A 25,635-nucleotide genomic window follows, 5' to 3' on the forward strand; every position below is an offset into this window, starting at 1 on the left:
GCAAATAAGGGACTGACAGGGCGCAGTAGTAGTAGAAGGAGATATCAGACTTATACCCTACCCTTCACTCTGAATCTCAGAGTGGCTCACAATCTCCTTTACCTTCCTCCCCAACAACAGACACTCTGTGAGGTAGGTGGAGCTGAGAGAGCTTCTACAGCAGCTGCCCTTTCAAAGACAACTCCTATGAGATCTATGGCTGACCCAAGGGCATTCCAGCAGCTGCATGCGGAGGAGTGGGGAATCAAACCCAGTTCTCCCAGATAAGAGTCCATGCACTTATCCACTACACCAAACAGGCTCTTCTATAATCGTGAGCATGGCAGAGGTAAACTCTGGTGAAGAAGCCGAAGGGACAAAACAATACATTTGAAGAATCAAAAGGCACAAAGATCTGCTCCTACTTTGCCGGTGGACTTGACTCCTTTCCAGATGCAGAAGTAGCAGATGATCCAGGCAAGCAAGAGGCAGAGAGCCAGCTCCCACCGGACGGTGCCCAGATTATGTATTCCATCGGTTATTCCCAATGCTCGCTTCCTGCCAGAGCAGATAAAGAGACGGGGAGGTTGATGTCCCAGCCTGGCTTAGGCATGCCAGACCATGTCAGTCCCTTCCTAATTATCTTCTTACACCCTGTCACATACAAGGTTCGGATCCCATCACTTCTGTTGTGCCCAGGCTAAATTCTTTGTCCACAGCCTCACTGTTTGTCCTTTGTGCTCATGTAATGGTAATTTCTTCTCACAAAAAAAAAACTCACCCTCCTCTTGTTTTTTGAGCATTGCCCTCTTTCAGACAATGCAGTCCTTTCATCTGGCTTAGCTTTACACATATAGGCTCTAGCGTCAACTCAGAACTGACTAAAGCATTGGAGATGGGTTGGGTCATGTGAGACTGGCTCATGTGAAATAGCTGAAAGAGTGAATATTTGCACATATGTTTTCCCAGTACTGGGAATGTTACTTCTAAATCTGGTGAGATAATCAATGAAAAGGGAATTTACAGTTAATATTGGCTTAAGTATTAGTTTTATATGTATATCTGAGGTTTTTAAACATAGGCTAGATGGAAGCAGTGCTGATTCTGTGAATTAGGCAGATCATGAGAAGGAAGGCAGGAAGGGTTTAATCAGTGCTTAGTTCTTGTGGCCCTTTTTTACATGCCCAGAGAATGGCTGTTTACCACTTTGGGGTCAGTCAGACATTTTTCTCTAGGCCAGACCAGCAAGGGATCCTGGAGGCTTTTGCTATCCTCTGGGCATGGAGAAGGGATCACTGGCGATGTGCGTGCAGTGGTGGGGGAAGTATTTGTAAAAGTCCTGCATTGTGCAGGGGGTTGGACGAGATGACCCTGGAGATCCCTTCCAACTCTATGATTCTATATGGGGGATGTGGAATGGTATAGTATAGCCCAGTATCATCAGATTTCAGAAGCTAAGCAGGGTCAGTACTTGGAAGGGAGACCACCAAGGAAGATTCTGCAGAGGAAGGCAATGGCACACCACCTCACTTGCCTTGAAAGCCCCTTGCTGGGTCCACCATGCAGGGTTTGTTTGTTTGTTTTGTAGCAGGAACTCCTTTGCATATTAGGCCACCACCATCCCCACTGCAGCCAATCCTCCAAGAGCTTACAGGGTTCTTAGTGCAGGGCCTACTGTAAGCTTCAGGAGGATTGGCTACATCAGGGGAGTGTGGCCTATTATGCAAAGGAGTTCCTGCTACCAAAAAAAGCCCTGATCATAATTCAGCTGTGACTTGACAGCAGTATATACACACTCATCATACATATGTAAGAAGAAGATGATGATATTGGATTTATATCCCACCCTCCACTCCAAAGAGTCTTAGAGCGGCTCACAATCTCCTTTACCTTCCTCCCCCACAACAGACACCCTGTGAGAAGGATGGGGCTGAGAGGACTCTCACAGTAGCTGTCCTTTCAAGGACAACCTCTGCCAGAGCTATGGCTGACCCAAGGCCATTCTAGCAGGTGCAAGTGGAGGAGTGGGAAATCAAACCTGGTTCTCCCAGATAAGAGCCCGCACACTTAACCACTACACCAAACTGGCTCTCTCTATGTGTGGGTCATATTACACAGTCTATAGATATTATGCAATTTATAAATATTCAACAAAACACAATTGCTGGGTATGTATGCTTGTACATATGTACACAGTGTTTTGGTGAATATTTATGGATTATGTATTAATTATATAATTGACAAAATGGGATATTCCTATATATTTGTATAAAATAAACAAAAATTTTAATAGAAAAAGAAAGCATAATTCCTTCCGATCTGGAACATGGAGAAACAGCATTATCAGGAAAGCTACCCTAAGCTGATACAGATATGGCTTGTGGGACACAGTTGCTGTTGACAGTCCTTTTAGGGTTGCCAACTCCAGGTTAGAAAACATCTGGAGATTTTGGAGGTGGTGCCTGGGAGAGGAGGAACCTCAGCAGGATACAATACCATAGAATCCAGTCTCCAAAGTAATCATTTTCTCCAACTGATCCTGGTTGCCTGGAGTTCTCCAGGTGCCACCTGGAAGCTGGCAGCCCTAACATTTCCATGTAAGCAGGAACTGCTGGATTCAAGGAGGGTTCCAGGGTCACACAATTAATTATTCAAAACAGCATCACAAGCCCTACAAGACACACAAAAAGAGAGCCTCTCTCTCTTCTCTCCCACCATTCTGGCTTTTAAGTTTCTAAAAATGTTTTCCACATTTTGTTCTCCAGGATGTGGTGAACAGCAGCACAGGAATTGTGCTGCAACAGAGCCACCCGTCCCACCATCATATGGACCTGATATTTCACCATCCCCTTTGTATTCACAAGCCTAAAATATGGGGTTGCAACATATAAAGCATCTGGAAAAGGCCTTTGTGCCCATTCATTAGTAGCAGATGAACTGGCAAAGCCTGAAAAGAGCCCGCATACCTAAATTACAGATGTTTAATTTTTCTTCTACATAAATAAATTGTGAGGTTCTCCCACCACTGAGATGGGTTCCTGGCCTCCCACAGTCCCATCACCAAAGTGGGTGTCCGGGCTCAGAACTAGAAAGGAGTCCTTTTCCTTCCCCAGATGAGTGCTTGTCTCTCTCTCTTTCAGTCGCCTTCCACCTGGGAAACTATCAAAGGAAAGGGAAGTCTTTCTTGCTTCTTCTCCCTGCTTCTTGTCTCCCTGCCCTGCTCTTTCACCTGGCTGCCTCTCTTCCCAGCCTTCCCCAAGTCCAGGGTCAGCCTTCCCTTCTGCCCACCTCCACTACTGTCTGGCTCTCAGCCTTGTTCTTGGCTGTGTGGGAGCAGTCTGCCTTCGTCCAGCTGCTACTATCTCCTGGCCTCCCTTTCATAGGCGGGCCAGGCCTGTGGCTGTCCTTAGCTCAGGTAGCCAAGGCAGGAGTTGAGACAGGGCCAGGGAGTGACTCCTCATACATATAAAGGGTAGGGTTGCCAAGTCCCCCGCAGCCTCTGGCGGGGGACTTTTTTCGCACACCCGGAAGTAACATGCCAGCTGCTCTAGGCTTTCCTGGAAAACTCTATGGTTTCCCCTGGACACTCTAGAAATTCAGGGAGGTAAAAACTCTATGATACCTATTGTTCCAAAGAGTTTTCCCTTCCAAATTGCTAGAGCGTCTGGGGAAACCATAGAGTTTTCCTGAAAATGCCTAGAGCGGCTGCCATGCAGCGTTGCCGGCATGATGACATCACTTCTGGGTGACATCATTGCGCTGGCTACATCGGGGGAGGTTCCCCCCACCAGCAAATGTGGGCTGCCGGGTTGGGAACCTCCAGTGCAGCCCTAATAAAGGGGTACAAATGTGGGGTATGAGCAGGGCTTTTTTTGTAGCAGGAACTCCTTTGCTCATTAGGCCACACACCCCTGATGTAGCCAAGCCTCCAAGAACTTACAGGACTATTCTTACAGGGCCTAGTGTAAGCTCTTGGAGGATTGACTACATCAGGGGTGTGTGACCTAATATGCAAAGGAGTTCCTGTTACAATAAAAGCCCAGGTATGAGTATGCAGAAAGGCAGACTGAAATATGAGGCAGGGGGGAAATTCTGCCTCAGGGTTATAATTGGCAAATTTTGGTCCAAATATGCTATTTACTAGGCCCCAGCTTTGACAGCTCCAGCCTCTTGTTTCTTTGGGGCCTCAGGTACAAAAACAAATGCATAATACTATCTGCAAACAATTCACATGCCTGGCAACATCTTAGAGGCATGCCTTCTTCTGCCCAAACTCTAAGGTTGCCAAGTCCAATACAAGAAATATCTGGGGACTTTGGGGGTGGAGCCAGGAGACATTAGGGGTGGAGCCAAGATCAAGGCTGTGACAAGCATAATTGAACTCCAAAGGGAGTTCTGGCCATCACATTTAAAGGGATGGCACATCTTTTCAATTCCTTCCTTCCATAGGAAATAATGAAGGATAGGAGCACCTCCTTTTGGGGCTCATAGAATTGGACCCCCTGGTCCAATCTTTTTGAAACTTGGGGGGTATTTTGGGGAGAGGCACTAGATGCCACACTGAAAATTTGGTGCCTCTACCCCAAAACACAGCCCCCACAGAGCCCCAGATATCCACAGATCAATTCTCCATGATTTTCTATGAGAATAAATCTCCATAGGGAATAACAGAGTTCCCAGCAGACATTTCCCTCCCCTCCCCCCGCTTTCTGACGACCCTGAAGCAGGGGGAGGGCCTCCAAACCGGAGGATCCCCTGCCCCCACCTGGGGATTGGCAACCCTACCAGACTCATAGAGCACATAGAGAATAAAGGGAGTAGTTGGTTGGTGAGGAAGGATTTAGCCTTTTCATCTTGGGCATCAAAAAGGCTGGGGGATGTGTATGCTAACATCACTATTCAAAAATCTGATTTTTAGTGTATTTGTCATATATACAGGCAGCCCTCCAAATAAGCCCATGTGGTTGCCATATGCCACAAAGTTTACAAAATGCAGCCCTTGAGCTTCCTCTCATTTCTAGCTTTGTAGTAGCCAAAATAATCTTCCCTGTGAGCTGCAGAAAATAAAGGGGTCACAAAGTCAGAATACGTACTCCCAGAACTCGATGACCGGGGAGGTAGCATTAGCCGACCCTGTCCCATTCTCCCAATTGGTGCTGTTTAGAAAATCCACACAATGCTCTGCAAAAGAGGAAAAATAAGAAACCCTCTTAAAACATCCATCTTCTCTCTGACTAGAGTCCTCCTACTAGGGAAGGCACTACTAGAATTCTGAGATGTACGAGGCAGATCCTTATTTGTATGAAATCCAGATGTCTGTGGAATGCAGGTTATAAATCAAGAACATAGTAATTCCAAGGTATCAGATCTCAGTTCTGCTTCCTTCCGTCAACCCCCCTTTCCCCTCATTCACTACTTTTGCTTTGCAGATCTCCCAATCCAACCTTTCGCACTCACACAAGCCCTTGAGCACAGTTTTATCTGTTAAATTATTAGAGACAGGGGAAAGAGACAAAAATGTTCTAGGAGAAAATGGTAATATATTAAAAGAAAGCCCAAAGAAGAAAAGGAAGAGGAAGACTTAGAAGTATAGCGCATTACATATGTTACTTTTGCTTCCACATATTCTGTTTTGTTTTCATCGCTGCTGTGAAGGCAGAGGCCTGTACATTGGGTCTTTGCTGCAGGAGTTTTCTGCACACACTCCCAATCAGCTTTTTGTGACAACAAAAATCTGACTGCAATGAAGATGCTGTGAATTCAGGGGGCGGTATTTGTGAGTTTCCTGCATTGTGCAGGGGGTTGGACTAGACGACCCTGGAGGTCCCTTCCAACTCTATGATTCTATGATTCGAACTATTTCCTCTGCATTTGTTCCCTGCTGAGCCCCTGAAGGGCCTTTTGTTGGCTTTTTGAAAAAGCCAATAATTGCTACAGCACTATAACAATTAAAACTGATTGCTATAGCACTATAGCAATTCCCAGTTTGTTTTATGCTCTCCGAAAGCCCACTGATGGTGCAGCAATGAAAAGGGTGGCTGTGAGGAGTTGATGGCCCCCTGCAAAAAAAAAAATGATGCAAATGTGGGCTGGACTTTTGCAGGTCAAGAGAACATGCACCATTTTGACCACTTTGAACTGTGCCCTTTCAAAAAGATCAGAGGAAACCAGAGTGAGTGAAGAATGGAACAGGGATGAGGAAAGGAATGAGTGGATGCTATCAAAAAAGGGGGGAGGGGCTGCAGTTTGGAAGCTGGAGGAGAGCAAAATTTTCATGTGGAAGTAGCTTTAAATAACTTGTATTCTAGCATTCTGTAATGAAATGTCTTTATGCTAAACAAAAATCTTGTTGAGGCAGGGCCAGCCCTGCCACTAGACAAACTAGGTGACTGCCTAGGGCACCAGCCTTCTGGGGCGCAAAATTGGGTGCCCCCCATGTGACTCAGTGATATTATCAGCACAGGGTTTGTGTGTGCCAGATGTTAGCCTTGCCTAGGGTGCCAGACAGCCTAGGGCCAACCCTGTGTTGAAGACTTACAAAATTGCAGCTTTTGTGGACTTCTGCTAACTTTAGATAACACTGTAGGTTATTCAAGGCAAAAGACTTCAGAGTTAGTTTGCTATTGCCTGCATCTGCATGGCCACCCCGGATTTCTCCTCCAAATACTGTACAGGGCCAACCCTGCTAGGTTTCTGAGATCTGCCAGGATTAAGCTGGCCTGGGATATCCTGGTAGGGTTGCCAAGTCCAATTCAAGAAATATCTGGGGACTTTGGGGGTGGGGCCAGGAGACATTGGGGTGGAGCCAGCAGCAAGGGCGTGATAAGCATATTTGAACTCCAAAGGAAGTTCTTGCCATCATATTTAAAGGAACTGCACACCTTTGTGCAAAAAGAAGAAGATTGTGAAGAAGTGGGATGACGGAAGCCTGTGGAATGCAAAGCAGCTGCAAATTGATCCCAGCAGGGTCTCTGTGTAAACACCGGATTGGGAAGGGAAAGAGAGGAGCCAGAAAGCGCGGGTGGGGGGAGGGCAATCCTACAAGGGCTAAGCAGTATGCCACTCCCCCCACCCCGCTCCAGGAGGCCCTCCTACCTTTAAAGCGGCAGCGCCAGCCAGTGAAAAGCTCTCTCCCGGCGACTCCAAGCACAACATGCAACCTGGGCTCGGGATAAGTGAACACCCCGTGAGATGAGTGAAATCACCTCTCCCCACCCCCTAACAAACACACACATTCTTTTCTCTCCCCCTGCCCCCTATTATTTGGCAGGCTATTTTTCCGGGGTCAGGGAGATAATGAGGGGGAATACAGGCATCATTTTGTCTCCCGCTGCCAATACTTTTAAAAGTGGGGGAGGGGTCATCAGAGCAAGAGAACCCCCGGTCCCAGCGGGGGTATGGCAAGCCTATATCCAGGTCAGTGGACATTTTGTAAGCTGACGGAAGCTGTGAGGGGACATCTCCATTTGGAGAGATATGGTAGGGCCTTCCTTGGGGCACATCAAGAGACAGCTGCCTATAAAGCAGAATCAGAGAACAAGGTGTGCATTGCTTCTTTTTAGAAACTGGCTACTGGCACAAGGAAAAGAAGAAATAACTATGTGGTGACACTTATGCCAGTGTGTGGAGAGAGGGAGTGGGGGGGAGAGAAAATAGGTTTACTTAACAGAGTACAGCAGAAGACTAAAGAACACGTAGAGGTCAGGGAGAACCTGGCTTCTCCAGAAGACTGTAGACTCTGAAGAGAATGAAATAAACCAAAGGCTGACTAAACAAAAGCACAGTTCAAGGCCACTTTGTGGGACTCGGGTCTCTTCAGATGCTTGAAAGCAAGAGGGAGGTAGGGGGTCTGTGCTCCACTTGAATACCGTGTGGAAAGGGCAGCTGTGTGACATTCTTATCCAGTTCTTCCTAATTTGGGAGGTTGTGATCCAGCTCTCAGAAAGGTTCTCCACACAGTCAGGAACCATGCAGGCACACAAAGATGTTAAGAATAGAAGAAGACTTTATTACTGGCAATGGGACTGTCTACAATAAGTCTGGCAGTGCAGGAAAGCAGAGAGAGAGAGAGGAGAGCCAGGTCCAGTTCATTGTGTACCAGTATGCAGTCCTATAAAAAAAATGGGGGGGGGGCCTATTAGATGTCAATTCCAGCAGAAGCTGGGTTCAGGTAGCCGGCTCAAGGTTGACTCTTTTGGAAAATTTTGTGGGGAAAATTGTTTAAAATTTCCCAGCCAGTTCAATGGACTGCTGGATCACAAAAGAAATTGAGAGATCTTTAGTATTGAAAAATATATATATTTTATTTCTAAAGGGATAGGGACACTGGGATGAAAATAATAACGCTATAGATTTCATCTTTACTCTATAGCTAACAAGCTTGGTAATCAGTCAGCTCCCCACAGATCCAAAGCTGTCAACCAACCTATGAACTGGTAAATATATTTAACCCTATAATGAGTGAACTTAGACATTGCCTAGACATGCAATATAAATCCTCAGAATTCCAACAGACTCAGCCTTCCATCCTTCCGAGGTCAGTAAAATGAGTACCCAGCTTGCTGGGGGTAGAGTGTAGATGACTAGGGAAGGCAATGGCAAACCACTCCGTAAAAGGTCTGCCATGAAACGTCATGATGCAACATCACCCCAGAGTCGGAAACAACTGGTGCTTGCACAGGGGACCATTTTTACCTTCATTAGATGTTGCCCTGTTGTGAGTGAATAGTTGAAGCCATGTTGGGAATCCCTTTTCCACCAAGAGCTTCCTTCCTAAGTGAAAGGGTACTAATGGAGTTCAATTCTAAAGAAGGTTCTCACCCCACAAATGCAACACATGATTTGGGCCAGAGGGAGACAAGAAGGCATAGACATCTATGCCATCTCCTTTAGACACATTGCTTTGTTTGTTTGTGTAAGCCTTTTCTATTCCCACTTTTCATCCCCTAATTTCCAATAAAAGTAGTTTCCAATAAAAGTAAGAGAAGTCACAACATGGTCAAATTGCCATTTAAGTACAACTAATCTAACAGCTGAGGCAGCAAGACGTTCAGTCAAAATGTCACTCCATTGAAAGCCGGGGCATGTAACAAACTATTTAACCTAGCACCTAAAGCTTAAAAACATAGCCAGAGGCAAGAATCTCTGAGGAGAGCATTCCAGAGCCAGTGTGGTGTAGTGGTTAGTGTTGGACTAGGATCTGGGAGACCTAACTGAATCCAGGCTCTGTCATGCTGGATGACCCTGGGTCAGTCATATACCCTCAGTCTAACCTCCCTCGCAGAGTTGCTGTGAGGATAAATGGAGGAGAGGAGAACAATATAAGCTATTTTGATTTCCCTTCTGAAGATGAGGTTTAAATGAAGTAAAGAGAATGAGGTTAAATGAAGTAAATAAATCAGGAAAATAACCAGGGCATCACTACAGAAAAAGTCCCATCTCTGGAGGACACCATCATCTCTAGAAGGTTCTTGGAAGAGGAGGAGGAGGAGGAGATTGGATTTATAACCTGCCTTTCACTCAGAGTCTCAGAGCAGTTTACCATCTCCATCCCTTCCTCTCCCCACAATAGACACCCTGTGAGGTAGCTAGGTCTGAGAGAACTGTGACTGACCCAAGGTCACCCAGCTGGCTGCATGTGGAGGAGAGGGGAATCCAACCCAGTTCTCCCAGATTAGAAACCATCACTCTTAACCACTACACCAAACTGGCTCTCCAGTTTAAAAACTGGCCAGGTTCATAAGGGAGATGTAGGCATGTATCACACAAGTTCATCACAATACTCATCCTATCACATAGAATGAGGCAAACAACCCAGTTGTCAGATCTGGGACCTTCAGCCCAGTCTTAGTGTACAGGAAGAACTGCAGGCCCATTTTTTTCAGAGAGCCGTTTGCAAGGCTGTCTCCAGATTAAGCTGTACCTGAGTTCCAGGGATTATTGCAGCTGGCCCAGGGAAGAACAGCAGCAAAGGAGTTGAACAGGTAAAACAGAGCCCAGGCCAAAATGATGATGTAGTAGATATTCAGGTAAGATTCAATGACTTGTGACGCATATCCGATTCCTGAATGAAAAATAATTAGAGAGGAAGAAAATGTATCAGGCATGGGAAAGGAAAGGTCCCCTGTGCAAGCACCAGACGTTTTTGACTCTGGGGTGATGTTGTTTTCACAATGTTTTCACAGCAGACTTTTTACAGGGTGGTTTGCCATTGCCTTCCCCAGTCATCTACACTTTCCCCCCAGCAAGCTGGGTACTCATTTTACCGACCTCAGAAAGATGGAAGGCTGAGTCAACCCTGAGCCGGCTACCTGAAAACCCAGCTTCTGCCAGAGATCAAACTCAGGTAAGGAGCAGAGCTTAGGACTGCAGTACTGCAGCTTTAACACTCCGCATCATGGGTACTATCAAGTAGGGAATGGGAAAGAAATCTTGGATTCTGGTCCATGAAAACCAGACAAATTATCTGAAGGGACTTCATGGAGCTATCCTGCTAAGCAATTTGCCAGCACCGCGTTGGCAAATGTCAGAAGCAGGGTTTTTGTTGTAGCAGGAACTCCTTTGCATATTAGGCCACACAAACACCGATGTAGCCAATTCTCCAAGAGCTTACAGAGTTCTTAGTACAGGGCCTACTGTTAGCTCCAGGTTTAAATGAAGTAAAGAGAATGAGGTATTTCCATCCGCTCTTCAGAGTTTCCTTCTTTTTATTCTCCTCTCTCTTTTCCTTTTCTTTGCCCAGGCTTTCCTTCATTTCTTTTTGTGCCTTTTCTGAGATTCTTTTGAAAAGTGAAGAGGGAGGCATTGTGCCACCTCCTGTGGCAACTATTTTGGTTTGGGCTCTGCTACACATTTTGGGGTGGCACTCATTACCCTTTCGCAAACTGCCTAAGGTACCCACGGGCTCAAAAAAAACTGGGAGCCCCTGCTTTAGAAAACTGGCTTTTTGCTGACATGTCCAGGTAATGGCAGCAGCATTGTACATAGGGTTCCCAAGTCCAATTCAAGAAATATCTGGGGACTTTAGGGGTGGAGCCATAAACAAGGTTGTGACAAGCATAACTGAATTTCAAAGGGAGATCTGGCCATCACATTTAAAGGGCCACACACATTTTAAATGCCTTCCCTCAGTCTATTGGAAATAATGAAGGATAGGGGCACTTTCTTTTGGGGCTCATAGAATTGAACCCTGGTCCAATCCTTTTGAAACTTGGAGAGTATTTTGGGGAGAGGCACTGGATGCTATACTGAAAATTTGGTGCCTCTACTGCAAACAACAAGCCCCCCTCCAGAGCCCCAGATACCCACAGATTGATTCTTCATTATACTCTATGGGAATCAATCTCCATAGACACCCTAGGGAATAATGAAGTGCCAAGCAGACATTCACCCCCCCCTTTGCTTTCTGATAACCCTGAAGTGGGGGGAGTTCCTCCAAACCGGGGGATCCCCTGCCCCCACCTGGGGATTGGCAACCCTAATTATATGCGCAAGAAATGCAATTCTTATTCACCGGCATTACCAGAGTACCTCTCCCCACTAACAATCTCACAGCTCTCCAGAAACTATCAAATTAAGATTGTCATTTAAGTAGTCAATTGTTATCCTTTTTCTGATGGAGGGATGAATTATGCAGGGCCATTACGTAAATGTTTGCAAACGTCCACTGTGTCATGATTAGAGTATTCAGCTCTTTCAAGGTGCATCACATTTTGACCTTATGATGCATATTCTGGACTCTTAGGATGCAAATTTTGTGGGGACAATGGTTGAAAGTTCATGCCGTGTTTCATTTTTAAAATCTATACTGTCCTGTGAAGAAGAAACGAAACTCATACATCCACACAAGGGCTCTGTAGGACAAAACCAGCCCCTTTTGTTGTATCCAGAAGACAAAGGACCTTCGATGTAGTGATGTAATGTACTCCCAGAGTAGGCCTTGATCACATTCTTTCTGAAGCTTCTAGACAGAATGCATTCTAATAACCTATCCTTAAGATTACAGTATCACAGATGATGTGCATTAGGAGGCCTGGATCTTTCAAAATATATGAAAGCTTTATACTAGATGGAGAAGTACTGTAGCAATCCGGGTAGCACTAAGAGCTACTTCATATATAGGCTCAGGGCCAGCTTCAGGGCCTGGCACCTGAGGTGAGGCCCCGCCCTGCTGCCCCACCACCCCTGCCATGCCACCCGCACCCTTCCTCCCTTGCCCCCAGCAAGGGCGAGAGCCACAGCGATGGCATGACGTGGCACCTTCATCTCAGAGTGCACTCACAGCCAGGCTTGCCATTGCTCAGCCCAATGACCATCGCTTCCAGGAACAGCAGCAGCCAGGCTGAATGATGGCAATCGGGGGGGACATGTGTTCTGAGGTGCACTGAGCTGCACTGTTGCACTCACCTATTTCTCTCGTTAAAGAGGCAAGGATGGAGGAAGGGCCCAACTCGGCCCTCAGGGCCACGCCCTAGGCAGCTGCCTATGGCTGCCTAATGGACAGGCCAGTCCTGTGTAGGCCCCCTATACAAACAAAGTCCCACTGGATATTTATGTTCTACTAACTCTGGATCAGGATCTACATAGGATTGCCAGGTCTGGGCTGGAAAATTCTTGGAGACTTTGGGGGTGGATCTGGGAGAGGGTGGGGTTTGGGGATGGGAGGGGCCTCCGCATGGTCCAATGCCACAGAGCCCAACCTTCAAAGCAGTCATTTTCTCCAGGGGAGCTGATCTCTGCCAGCTAGAGATCAGCTGTGAAAGCGGAAGATCTCCAGGCCCCACCCAGAGGCTGGTAACCTAGCCCTACATATGAAACTGGTAATCCTTCAAGTCAATCACAACCCATGTGTCAAGCTAGGCTTCCCAACCCTCCCGCTCTGGCGGGGGGGTCCAGGATTTCCACCCTCTTCCCCCGCCCCACCCAAAAATGGAAGCGGGGGGGGGAAGGGGGGGAAACGGCGCCAAGGAGCTCGCTCGGCTTCTGGAGGCGGCGGCGAAGGGGCCGTGGCGGCCACCGAGATTGCGCGCCAGGTGGTGAGTGCCAGGCAGGAGGGCGCGCACGGGACCGGGGTGGGCCTCCCTTGGGTGGCTGAGCTCGGCCATCTCACCTCCTTCCTCGTCTACCTCGCCAAGGCTGCCGGAGCCGGGGCAGCCTGGCGTGCATCTGCCAGCTCTCCAGCGGGCGAGCGAGGAGGAGGCGGCTGGGATGTGCGGGGATGAGGCTGGGTGGGCGCCCGCACGGCTGCTCCGAGGACATGGGGCCTCGCCTTTCAGAGCTGGGAGGAGGAGGAGGGGGGGATGGGGCAGCCTCTGGGTACCCTGCGAGGACCCCGCGAGGACCTAGCTGTCCTGGATGAATGCCCATGTCCTCAACCCACACTTCCTAGGTCACACTGTGACAGTTCCCCCCTCCCCGTTCTTAGGACATGGCTGAGAAGTGTTTCAATAACACTTCCTTTGAAAAATAATCCATCCCACTCTGTTTTTTTTGGAAAACTGGGCTGTCGATAGAACAGGAAGAAGTTAATTACTGTCCAGGGGGGTGTGGGTGTGAGTTCCCAAAAGTTTGAAAAAAATGTTTAATTTTTCATGAAAGAGAAAAGGGCTCTGATCTCTGTTGGAATCCCTCCCTGTTTACACAGAGGTTTCTATTAGCAGGGTCAACAGCGAGACTCCTGATAGCTTCGTCTCTGGGGGAGCTGTTTTTTGAGGCAGAGGCACCAAAAATTTAATATAGTATCTAGTGCCTCTCCTCATAGTACCCCCCAAGTTTCAAAACGATTGGAGCAGGGGGTCCAATTCTATGAGCCCCAAAAGAAGGTGCCCCTATCCTTCATTATTTCCTATGGAAAGAAAACATTTTAAAAGGTGTGCTGTCCCTTTAAATGTGATGGCCAGAACTCCCTTGGAGTTCAATTCTGCTTGTCACACCCTTGTTCCTGGCTCCGCCCCAATGTCTCCTGGCTCCACCCCCAAAGTCCCCAGATATTTCTTGAATTGGACTTGGCAACCCTATGTCAAGCCCTTCTGAAGTTAGCAGAACTTTTAATTTAGCTGCATCTAACGTGTCTCATCAATTTTGCCATCACGTCACAGCTGACTTATGGTGATGCCATGGGGTTTGCAAGGCAAGAGACATTCAGAGGTTGCTTGCCATTGCCTGTCCCTGTGTAGCAACCCTGGACTTCCTCAGTGGTCTCCCATTCAAATACTATCCAGGGCCGACCCAACTTTGCTTCCAAGATCTGACAAGATCAAGCTAGCCTGGGCTCTCCAGGTAGGGTTGCCAATCCCCAGGTGGGAGCAGGGGATCCCCCGGTTTGGAGGTCCTCCCTCCGCTTCAGGGTCATCAGAAAGCAGGGGGAGGGGAGGGAAATATCTGCTGGGAACTTTATTATTCCCTATGGAGATGTATTCCCATAGGAAATCATGGAGAATGGATCCACAAGTATCTGGGGGGGGCTGTTTTTTGAGGTAGAGGCCCCAAATTTGCAGCGTAGCATCTGGTGCCTCTCCTCAAAATACCCTCCAAGTTTCAAAAAGATTGGACCAGGGGGTCCAATTCTATGGGCCGCAAAAGTTGCCCCTATCCTTCATTATTTCCTATGGAAGGAAGGCATTTAAAAGGTGTTCAGTCCCTTGAAATGTCATGGCCAGAACTCCCTTTGGAGTTCAATTGTGCTTGTCACAACCTTGCTCCTGGCTCCACCCCCAATGTCTCCTGGCTGCACCCCCAAAGTCTCCTGGCTCCACCCCCAAAGTCCCCAGATATTTCTTGAATTGGACTTGGCAACCCGATCTCCAGGTCATAGCCAGCCCCTGAATCCTCAAGACTAATAATTCTTCTGTTGTTCATCTGGCCTCTGTAGCATGCACAAATGATTACCATTTGCTCCATTCTCCCTTCCTTGAGTTTCCCGTTCACTCGCTCTACGCCCCCGGTTGCATCTTGTGTCAATTTAGCAGAAAGCAGTCTCTTTCTCTGTGCCTGTACAACAGCCAGCCCAGCAGTTGCACTCATTGCCCCTTGCTGATGCCTCAGAAAGCGAGCGGTAGACAGGAAGGGAAAGCAGGAAAAAAAAAAACAGAAGAGAAGAAATAGTGATTAGGAAGATGCATTGCAAGGCCAGCGGGTGAGACCTGTAATTGGGTTGTTTTTTCTGCCATCCGGGAACTACTTTTTCTATCTGTAGACGTCTACAAGGTTGGAGCCAGATGAAATTTTCCATTCATGTGTGGCACTTCTCAGTGGAATAGGACATTCCTTCTTCCTTGGTCCCTGTTGATCTCCCCAAAACACTGCTCCTCAGGGACATGGGACCCCCCCACCTCACCCAGAACAGTATGAGGCCCGCAGCAGGAAGATGGAACTGGTGGAAATAGATCCACCCTTTCCATTAGCAGGAAAGTTAGTCTGGATCCAACCCAAAGATTGTGTATATTTAAAGATGCAGGTTCCAACATGATTTTTGTACTCCATTGGCCCAGGACTAGAACCTTCACAGTTTGTATCTAACTTTGAGCCGGGAGGACTCAACATCTCTAGAAAAGAGCCATGATACATTAGTGGAAGCATCGTGCAAGAAAATACAGAGTAGAAAAAGACAAAGTGTGTGCATTTAAAAAAAAAAATCCCTGTTTTTCAGATTTAACATGGAGAAAGTGATTTACAAAGGCAACTGTTTTGACACATCTACTGTATACTATCCATCACAAGTGTCCTCTTTAAGGCTGTTTACCAGTACTTGCTATTGAGGTAATTGTGAAATAATCAGCAGTACCTCTCTTATGGTCACATTTCTGGGGTACTACCTTTCCCTAGTAGTTCTTATTAGAAGGGCAATGGCTCTTGCTCAGTCCTCCAGGACTACAAACATCACAGAACAAGACAGATAGATAGGTTGATAGAATGTAATCTCAGAGAACTTCCTTCCTCCTTGTTCTCCTCCTCTTCCTTCTTCTTTACTGCATGCATTAGGAGGAACAGCATGGTGTCTCTCCTCCTGATCTGAACTAAGCAGATGGCCTACTACAATCCACAGCCATCCAGTTAGCTAGAATAGTTTAGACAGCAGTCATTTTGTAGAAAAATAGGTGGTGGCGCTCATCCAGGGATTGTTATGCAGCTTCACAGACTATTCAATGGACAAGGAGGTGGAACTCTCAGAAGGAGGCGATGGGACTCTCAGAAAGGTTCAGGAGCTGTGCTCCTGTGAGCTCCCACTGAATCTGAGTCCTGAGTTTAGACACTCTTTTCTCTCCACTACACTTAAATGTTATTTTTTAACAAAAAAAATACACCATTATTGGTTTCTTAATTTAAAACAAGGGCTCTCTGTGCAGTTTGTGAGATAGTGTGGCAACCATTAAACTAGGCCAGGCTGCTACGCTGAAGCTCAGAAGGAGCACTCTGCTAAGCGACAAGTCCAGCCATCCTAAACCAGACCCAACAGTACTAGGACTAACCGTCCATTCCAGTGTACACACAGGAGGTGGGGAGCAAGCATACCTGAATATACAATAGTATCTTTTAAAATAGTGATTAGGAATGTACCAGAAACACTGGACACACAATTAAAGCCAAGGAGAGAGGAAAGAAAATATTCAGATCACAAATTTGCTTTCTCTTTCAGAAAGCGGCACTATGCCTGACCTTCCAAAGGCAAAATAATCCACAATACTCTTCTACCTGCCCTCGGACCCTTCTTAGTTGCTGAAATGCAACCAAGACCTGTAGACTCTCAGGTGGGCTTGCAATTTGCCTATCAACAGCAAGCAAACCCCCACCCTCATCCCCAATCCCCCCCCTCAAGAAATTGAGGAATGGGAGCTAAAAATGGCAAGAAGATAGCCTCCATAGTCTTTACTTTAGAACAGGAGCGGCCAAACCGCAGCTTAGGAACCACACGTGGCTCTTTCACACATATTGTATGGCTCTCGAAGCTCCCATCCCCCCATTGGCTGGCTTGGAGAAGGCGTTTGTCTCTTTAAATCACTTCTCCAAGCCAAGCCAGCTGGCGGCTTGGACAATACATTTAAAGTTAAAGTTGCTTTCTTTTCACCTCTCCCTCCCCATCTATTTCCCTTCCTCCCTTCCTTCTCTCAAGCATCTGACATTCATGTCTTGTAGCTCTCAAACATCTCATGTTTATTCTATGTGGCTCTTACATTAAGCAAGCTTGGCCACCCTTGCTTTAGAATTTAGGGGAAATTCCTAATCATCCCCTTCCATTGGCAGAAACCAACCTTTAGATTACACCTCCAACTCTGTTCCTTCTGGCAGTTTTTCCACTAAAGATCCCCACCACCCAGGTTCCTGCTATGGAAAAAGGCAGCTGGCTGGAGAAGCCATAATTTTAAAAACAACATTGCAAGAGGGAACAAGGTTAAGAACCCCATCCTTTTCTTCCACAGTAGCCTGCATTCTCTGCAGCTGGATTTTGAAGAAGAAGGGAAAAAAAGGGGGACAGGGAGGAGAAAGTAGACATGGCTGAAAATGAAATAGATTTTGGCTTTGAGGCACTGCATTCGGCACCACTGAGCAGATCTGACCTTGTCGGCTACCATTGCAACGCCCAAATAGGAGCCATAACATTACCTTCAGAAATCTAACTCTGCTGTTACCACCTCATCACCCTGCTGTTCTGACTTGCACCACTGCATATCACAACTGGCACAATTCATTCTCAGGCTTCAGCCTCTTGTTCAGCATATCTGGGCTTTCACCTCTCTTTTGATCATCATCATCATCCTGCACCCAATTACAGCCTTATCTCCCCAGGGCTCTGTGTCACAGTTCTGTAATTTGGTTCGCTTCTGACCATTACTTTGGCTCCATCTTTTGGCTGCATGTGGATTATCAATATGGTCTCCTGACATCTTTGGGAATGACTCACCCTTTTGACTCAGATTACACTTTGAAGCGGGTATGTCAACTGCTGGCTCAGAGCCACACCCTATAGCTGAGGACCTTACAGGGAACTAAATCCAAGAGTACACAGAGTCTTGATGGAAAGTAAGGGGGACTTCCCACGTGCGACTGACTTGCCTTCAAAGATAGGGCAGATCTTTCTCCAGGCAGTGATCCCACCTTGACTGGTGTATTGCCCCAGGGCTGTCTCCAGAAGGAACACTGGAATCCCACAGGCAAAGAGGAAGATGAGGTACGGGATGAAGAAAGCACCTGTGAGGGTGGGCGAGGAAGAGATGAAGAAAAACCATGTGTTAATTTCTGCTTTTTTAAATTAAAAAAACTTCCTTTCTACAGGTTGGAGTGTTAAGGATTCCATTACATGTAATGCTGAACTAAGTACATTACAACTCTACTGCCATTTTTAAAAGCCATTGGAGGTGGGCTGATTGTGAGTAGGAAAGCACTGGGGGTGGATGATTTTCTTAACACTTTGTCTCAGTCACTGCTTGAAAGAAGTAAGAGCCCAGAAGCACCTTGGTTCCCAGTTTGCAATTAACAAGAATTTTGATTTGGAATCCTTCCAAATGTCCCTCTACGACAGGGGTGGCCAAACTTGCTTAACGTAAGAGCCACATAGAAAAAATGCCAGATGTTTGAGAGCCGCAAGATATGAACGACAGATGTTTGAGAACTGCAAGGGAGGGAGGGAAATAGATGTGGAGGTAGAAAGAAAGCAACTTTAAATGTATTCTCCAAGCTGCTGGCTTGGCTTGGAGAAGTGATTTAAAGAGACAAACACCTTCTCCGAGCCATCCAACAGGGTGGGGGGGGGGGATGGCTTCAAGAGCCACACAATATGTGTGAAAGAGCCACATGTGGCTCCTGAGCCACAGTTTGGCCACCCCTGCTCTACAAGATCTGGATTGCTTTGCTATCCTCATGACTTGTTCCAGTTGTAGTGCTTACCTGGTTTGATTCCATTTCAAAGGGTTAGCTCTGAATATATATGGCATTTTCCATTTATTTACAGATATGCATACAAAGCACAGGGGGCCCCAAAGAGGTATGATGTGTTTTAGATCCAGATTTTTGCTATTCTTACACAGTAAAAATCTGGATTTCAAACACATTATGTAGTGTAGAGAGAGAGATCTAGCACCCTTAGATACTTCAGTCAACTCACAGCAGGATCTGTCTGCTTCTCTGTATCTTCCATAAAGGTCACCTAGAGAGCCAGTTTGGTGTAGTGGTTAAGTGTGTGGACTCTTATCTGGGAGAACCGGGTTTGATTCCCCACTCTTCCACTTGCACCTGCTGGAATGGCCTTGGGTCAGCCGTAGCTCTCACAGGAGTTGTCCTTGAAAGGGCAGCTGCTGTAAGAGCTCTCTTAGCCCCACCTACCTTACCGGGTGTCTACTGGGAGGCGGGGAGGTAAAGGAGATTGTGACTGCTCTGAGACTCTGAGATTCAGATTATAGGGCAGGATATAAACTCAACATCATCATCATCATCTTGGTAAATAGATCAATAAATCAATTTAAAAGGGTTGCCAGGTCTTACCTGGCTCCTGGTGGGGGTGGCACAATTCATGTCACCTGGAAGTGATGTCATTATCCCAGCCATGTCACGTGGGGAACACTCTAGCATTTGAGTTAAAAACTATGGCACTACAGAGTTTTTACCCAAATGCTAGAGCATCCCTTGCGTGACATGCCTGAAGCAATGACATCACTTCCATGAGATGTCATCATGCCAGGCACATCAGGTGCCAACAGAGCTTTTTGGAGGTGGGCAGGTCCATGCCAGTGGCTGGGGGCCTCCAAACTGGGGAAAACCTACCCCCAGCGGGAGGCTGGGAAGCCTACAATTAAAATATAAATTTGGTGAATGGCAATAATCCAAAAACACAATTCCATGCTACAGGTTACTAGGAAATGGACTGAAAATAGAACTGCCAGTAGTATAATGCATTTATATAATTGCATAATTTATCTGCATTTGGACTACCATATAAAATTCTGGACACTTCATCTCAAAAAGGATATTGTAGAACTGGAAAGACAGACCCACAAAGAAAGGCTAAAGTATTATGGAGTTTTTCAGTTTAGAGAAAGACAGCTAAGGGAGAGATGATAACTAAAGAGGGGATAGGATAGAAGTTTACAAATTATAGTATGCAGAAAAGGATGAAATTTGAACTAGAAAGTGCTGCTCTAGAGGAATGTATGGTATAATATTGCAGGTTTGTCTTATAACAGGAGCCTTGCTGGGTCTGACCAATGGTCCATCGAATCCACCACCCCGTTTCACACAGTGGCCAACCAGTTGCCCTAGAGGGCCAAGAGACAGGGCATAGAGGCCAAGGTCTTCCCCTGAAGTTGCCTCCTAGCACTGGAGTTCAGAACCTTGCTGCCTCTGAATATGGAAATTTTCTGGCATGATCTTATCTCTGTAACCAGTGGCAAAGTCTTTTTGAAAGCAGAATTACACAGCTTGTGACTGTGAGAGGCAAGTGCAGTTGTACCAAAATGGGCTTCTCAAGGGTTTGGCATTGTTCTTGCTGCCTGCTTGGCACTCCAAAAGGAGGGGTTGACTGTCCATACATGGATGGCATGCTGTAAATTTCTTGAAGAAGTCAGAGATGAATATGCCTTCTGTAAATGGCCATGGTCTATTCTTGGATTTGAAAGATGATTGTGGGTTTTTTGTTTAAGTTTATTTTAAAAACTATGAAGCTTAATCTGTATACTGGTTCTTTTTTTTTTTTTTGGACATGTTACTAATATCTACAATTGCCAACTTCTAAGTGGTAGTCAGAGATCTCCTAGGATTACAATTGATCTCCAGGCGACAGAGATCAGTTCACCTAGGGAAGTTCACCTGTTCTGGAAGGTGGACTCTGTGGCATTGTACCCCATTGATGTCCCTCCCCTCCCCAAACTCTGCCCTTCTCAGACTCTACCTCAAAATCTGCCAGGAGCTGGCAACTCTGTTAACATTACTGTTTCCTGCCATTTTAACTACTTTTGTGTAGACCTCAGTGATATGGGACAGTCATGGAGAAGAGCTGGTTAAAATCCCCAGGGGTTTTTCAGGAAACATTCCTATTTTCTTCCCACAAATCTTCCTGCTTATTGAATGTTCTTTTAAAAATATATGTGGATTTTCAATTCCTGGCTCCCCTTTTTTTTTAATGCAAGATTTGTTGCTGTTGTTGCAGATCTGGCCCTATTGTATAAATGCTTCAATCTGAACTCTGGGGCCAGACGCAGCATTAGCTATGTATTTAACTAATATTAAAGAGAGATCTATATGCAACATATATTTCAAATTAAAGTGCTGAAGGTAACTAGAGAAGCCATGCTTGCTAGAGTTTCCCTTTTATTGCATCTCTGCAAGCTTACAGGAGCTCTCTCAGGGTTTGTTCCTTGCTCCCTATTCTCTAGTCTCCATGCGTTAGGTTCCAGCCTGCTTGTTTTGCTGTTATACCAATTCAGTCAGTCATTGTAGTAATCAACAGAACATATACATTAGGAGTCAAGTTGCACCTTTAAGACCAACTTCATTTTATTCAGAACGTAAGCTTTCGCGTGCTCTCTAAGCACACTTCATCAGACGAGGGGATCAGGTATAGTGAGCAAAGCCACACATAGCTGGTAGTCAGTGACTCAGAATGCAAATTGGTGCATTCTGAGCCACTGCCTACCAGCTATGTGTGGCTTTGCTCACTGTACCAGATTCCTCGTCTGATGAAGTGTGCTTAGAGAGCACACGAAAGCTTACGTTCTGAATAAAATGAAGTTGGTCTTAAAGGTGCAACTTGACTCCTATTTTGTTCTACTACTTCAGACAAACACGGCTGACTACTTGGATCTATCTACAGAGAACAACATACACCTGTATGAGACTGCCTTGCACCCCATTGCTCTGTTTAGCGAAGCATTGTCCTCTCTCCTTAGTTAGAAGGAGCTCCACAGGTATTCCTTCAAGAGAATCAATCCTTCATCCAGGGTTTTTTTTCCTGCTGCAGCCCACAGGAGCAGAGCTCCACCCAGCCTGACCCACCATGCAGCAGCCACATGCAAATGAGCTCCTGCTGGATTTTGTCTACCAAAAAAAGCACTGCTTACAGCACATATTATGTCACAACAGAACTGAAGCCTCCAAGAGTTTCCATAGACCCTTGAAACTCTACGGCAGGGGTCCCCAACCTCCGGGCCATGAGTTGTATAAATATTTCATTACATATTATAATGTAGTAATAATATTAATGTAATATTAATATTATTAATATTAATAGTACTAATGCATGCATTAGGAGGAACAGCATGGTAATAATAATAAGAAGAAGATTACATTGGATTTATATCCTGCCCTATACTCTGAATCTCAGAGTCTCAGAGCGGCTCACAATCTCCTTTATATTCTTCCCCCACAACTGACCCTGTGAGTTAGGTGGAATTGAGAGCTCTCTCCCAGAAGCTGCCCTTTAAAGGACTACTCTGCAAGATCTATGGCTGACCTGATCTATGCCTTTCCACCAGCTGCAACTGGAGGAGATGGGAATCAAACCTGGTTCTTCCAGATAAGAGTCCGCACACTTAACCGCTGCACCAAATTAATAGAAATAAAGTGCACAATTGTATCATCCCAAAACCACCACCACCACCACCACCCTGGTCCATGGAAAAATTGCCTTCCACAAAATCGGTCCCTGGTGTCAAAAAGGCTGGGGACCGCTGCTCTACAGGGAATATTTAATCCCTGAATTCCATGAGCTGCTCATCACAGCTTTTAAGAAATTCGCTTGGTTGTTTGCTTTCTGCAAGCCATCCCACTGGCCCATCCAAAAGCCTCCAAATGTTAGTAAAGCAGAGGGAAAGAAAGCTTGTGCTGCATCCTCCCTTGCCCAGTTCTTCCTGCAGATGCAGGTGTTTGTAGGAGCCTTGATCTGTTTCCTAGGAGAACCTGGCTTTGCCCTTTAAAACTGTTTCTCCGGTGCCAGCAGCCTCTGACAGAGCTTCATGCCAGATAATTAACTGGAAGGCCTCTACAACAACAAAAATGTTCCCCTTGTTAGAGTGCCAGGCATGTCATGCTTTAAATTAAGAATCAGCTCTAACTATTGTCTTAGCACAGCTGTAACTCTAGCTATAAGGAACTTGAGGTCAGCAATGAGATATCCTCTTTCATAACTTTTCCAGTGCAAGTCAGTTAAGAACAACGGGGAAATGGTCGATGGGTGTGTATAATGCGTAACAAGCTATCTTTAATAACTGGTTTGAAAAATAGGAAAAAACAATGGATTAGAGCATAACAGTTGTGTAGCTGATATCCCTTTGTTGCTCATAGAATCCCAAAGTTTATCTCCAACGCAAAGAGCTCTGCTGTTGTCTTTTCTCAGTGAAGGCTACATGGCTTATAGCAGCACAAATGTCATGGTCATGTTTACAAGCAATGCCTGTGTCATCACACTATCAAGGTTTTCTCTCACACACAAGTACACAAACACACCCCTCATCGTGACACTGTCTTTTTGACAGTATAATCAGGGTGTTGTTGTTTTTTAAGCAGGAACACAGTTCCTGCAGCCTTGGAATCAGGGGGTGTGGCCTAATATGCAAATGAGTTCCTGTTAGGCTTTCTCCACAAAAAAGCCCTGTGTGAAACAACAGTGATGTCAGAGTGTGTGGCTTAATATGTAAATGAGTTCCTGCCAGGCTTCTACAAAAAAAAGCACTGAGTGTAATTAAATAATAATAATTGTGGCAGATTAAAATTGCCAGCTCCAGGGGGAGGGAACTCATTGGGGATGAGAATCTGGAGTGCCAGCACTTGGATTCAGACCATTGGAGCGGGTGAATTGTTGTGAGAGCCAGTTTGGTGTAGTGGTTAAGTGTGTGGACTCTTAACTGGGAGAACCGGGTTTGATTCCCCACTCCTCCACTTGCACCTGCTAGCATGGCCTTGGGTCAGCCACAGCTCTGGCAGAGGTTGTCCTTGAAAGGGCAGCTGCTGTGAGAGCCCTCTCCAGCCCCACCCACCTCACAGGGTGTCTGTTGTGGGGAAGGAAGGTAAAGGAGATTGTGAGCCGCTCTGAGACTCTTTGGAGTGGAGGGCGGGATATAAATCCAATATCTTCATCTTCTTCTTCTTGAGTTTTAAAAGTCGGAACCAGACGTCTATATATGGACTGAAATAATAAATTTGGAATACCGCTTTGGACATTTATTTTTATGATTGTAACTGTAGGATTGTAGTTATGTTTTTGTAATATAAATATTGTAATGCTGTAAGTGTTGGTATTTTTCATTATTTTTCACAGTTTTCTGTTTTATTTATGCTTCTTACTGTGATACTCTAGGGGTTGTTACCCACCCAGAGGCTGGCAACCTGCAACCCTAGGCTAAGGTGGGAGGTCAGACTAACCTCACCTACAGATGATTACCTAGGAGTCAGTTCCCACCTCCCCAGAAAAAACTTCAATGGGGAGACAGAGCAAAATTTCTCAAACAGGAGATCACAAGCTTCTGATGGTTTCAAGCAGGGCTCTTTTTTCTTTTCTTTTTTTTAAAGCAGGAACACATAGGAATGCAGTTCGGGCTAGCTTGATGTCATTGGCCTAATGTGCCAATGAGTTCCTGCTGGGCCTTTTCTATCAAAAAAGGCCTGTGTGAAATAATAGTGATGTCAGGGGGTGTGGCCTAATATGAAAATGAGTTCTTGCTGGGCTTTTCTGCAAAAAAAAAGCCCTAGTTGCAAGTCTCCTGTTCCTAAGAATGCACCTGAACAGGTTGCAAATAGTTGAACAGCCCATTGATGAATTGGTTGCCTGATCCCTATAGCAGTGAATGGGAAGTGAGCCAAGCTTTCAGGCCTCCCCTAACAAGGACACACATGTCTGTCATAAATAATGGCAATACAAAAGACTGAAAGTGTTACACAAAATATCATTAGGTGTTATGGGGGACCATGATTATCTAATGGTTTAAAAGCCAGCTTGTCACTGGATGATTTTTCCATTAGCTTGTTAATTCTGTTGTAAATGTTATGGCTTGGTTTATAATAAAATCTCTATATTACTTGCTGTATTGGAAACAGAAAATTTGATTTCCTGCTTTTGCAATGGCCAATGGTAACAAATAAATAAATACTGAAAAACAGGGAATGCTTACCACCTCCATTCTTGTAACAGAGATATGGGAATCTCCAAACATTTCCCAAACCAATAATCTCCCCAGCCACAGATAGCACAAATTCAACTTTGTTGGTCCACTGGCCCCTGTCCTGAAGCTTCTCCTTCTCCCTGTCTACCTTTTCCTCTACTTCCGACACAGTCATGGCCCCGTTGGGCTCCATATCCCAAGATTCTTTGCATTCCATGGCTCTGTAGGGTAGGGGGAAAACTGAGAGAAAAAGCAGGAAACATACTGTCAGAATTTATTACGCAGTTCATATCAAACTTGTCCAGTTTCTCACTCTCCAGGTGTGGTCCTCTAGCACAGGGGTGGCCAACGGTAGCTCTCCAGATGTTTTTTTGCCTACAACTCCCTTCAGCCCCAGCCGGCATGGTCAATGGCTAGGGCTGATGGGAGTTGTAGGCAAAAAACATCTGGAGAGCTACCGTTGGCCATCCCTGCGTCTAGCATATACTCAGGAGCCCCAAAAGTAACACAGAAGAAATTCCAAAATCTGTTTATTGGGGCAATTTGTTGAAAGTGATATTGTCCTTATGAAAACTGC

General features: G+C 45.9%; 1 protein-coding gene across 1 annotated transcript in view; it reads right to left on the reverse strand.

Moving 5' to 3' along the window:
- LOC132576528 (sodium- and chloride-dependent betaine transporter-like) overlaps nucleotides 1–25,635 on the reverse strand; it is a 94,898-nt gene that overhangs the window by 47,012 nt on the left and 22,251 nt on the right. Inside the window, exons 2-6 of the mRNA XM_060245747.1 lie at nucleotides 25,068–25,298; nucleotides 18,028–18,162; nucleotides 9,902–10,042; nucleotides 5,073–5,160; nucleotides 405–537 (exon numbers count right to left, since the gene is read on the reverse strand). Coding sequence (XP_060101730.1) covers nucleotides 405–537; nucleotides 5,073–5,160; nucleotides 9,902–10,042; nucleotides 18,028–18,162; nucleotides 25,068–25,275 — 705 coding nt within the window. The 5' untranslated portion in view covers nucleotides 25,276–25,298. The remainder of the gene's footprint in view (nucleotides 1–404; nucleotides 538–5,072; nucleotides 5,161–9,901; nucleotides 10,043–18,027; nucleotides 18,163–25,067; nucleotides 25,299–25,635) is intronic.

Source organism: Heteronotia binoei, chromosome 8 (genome assembly GCF_032191835.1).
Source record: "Heteronotia binoei isolate CCM8104 ecotype False Entrance Well chromosome 8, APGP_CSIRO_Hbin_v1, whole genome shotgun sequence".
Taxonomy (NCBI): Eukaryota; Metazoa; Chordata; class Lepidosauria; order Squamata; family Gekkonidae; genus Heteronotia; species Heteronotia binoei.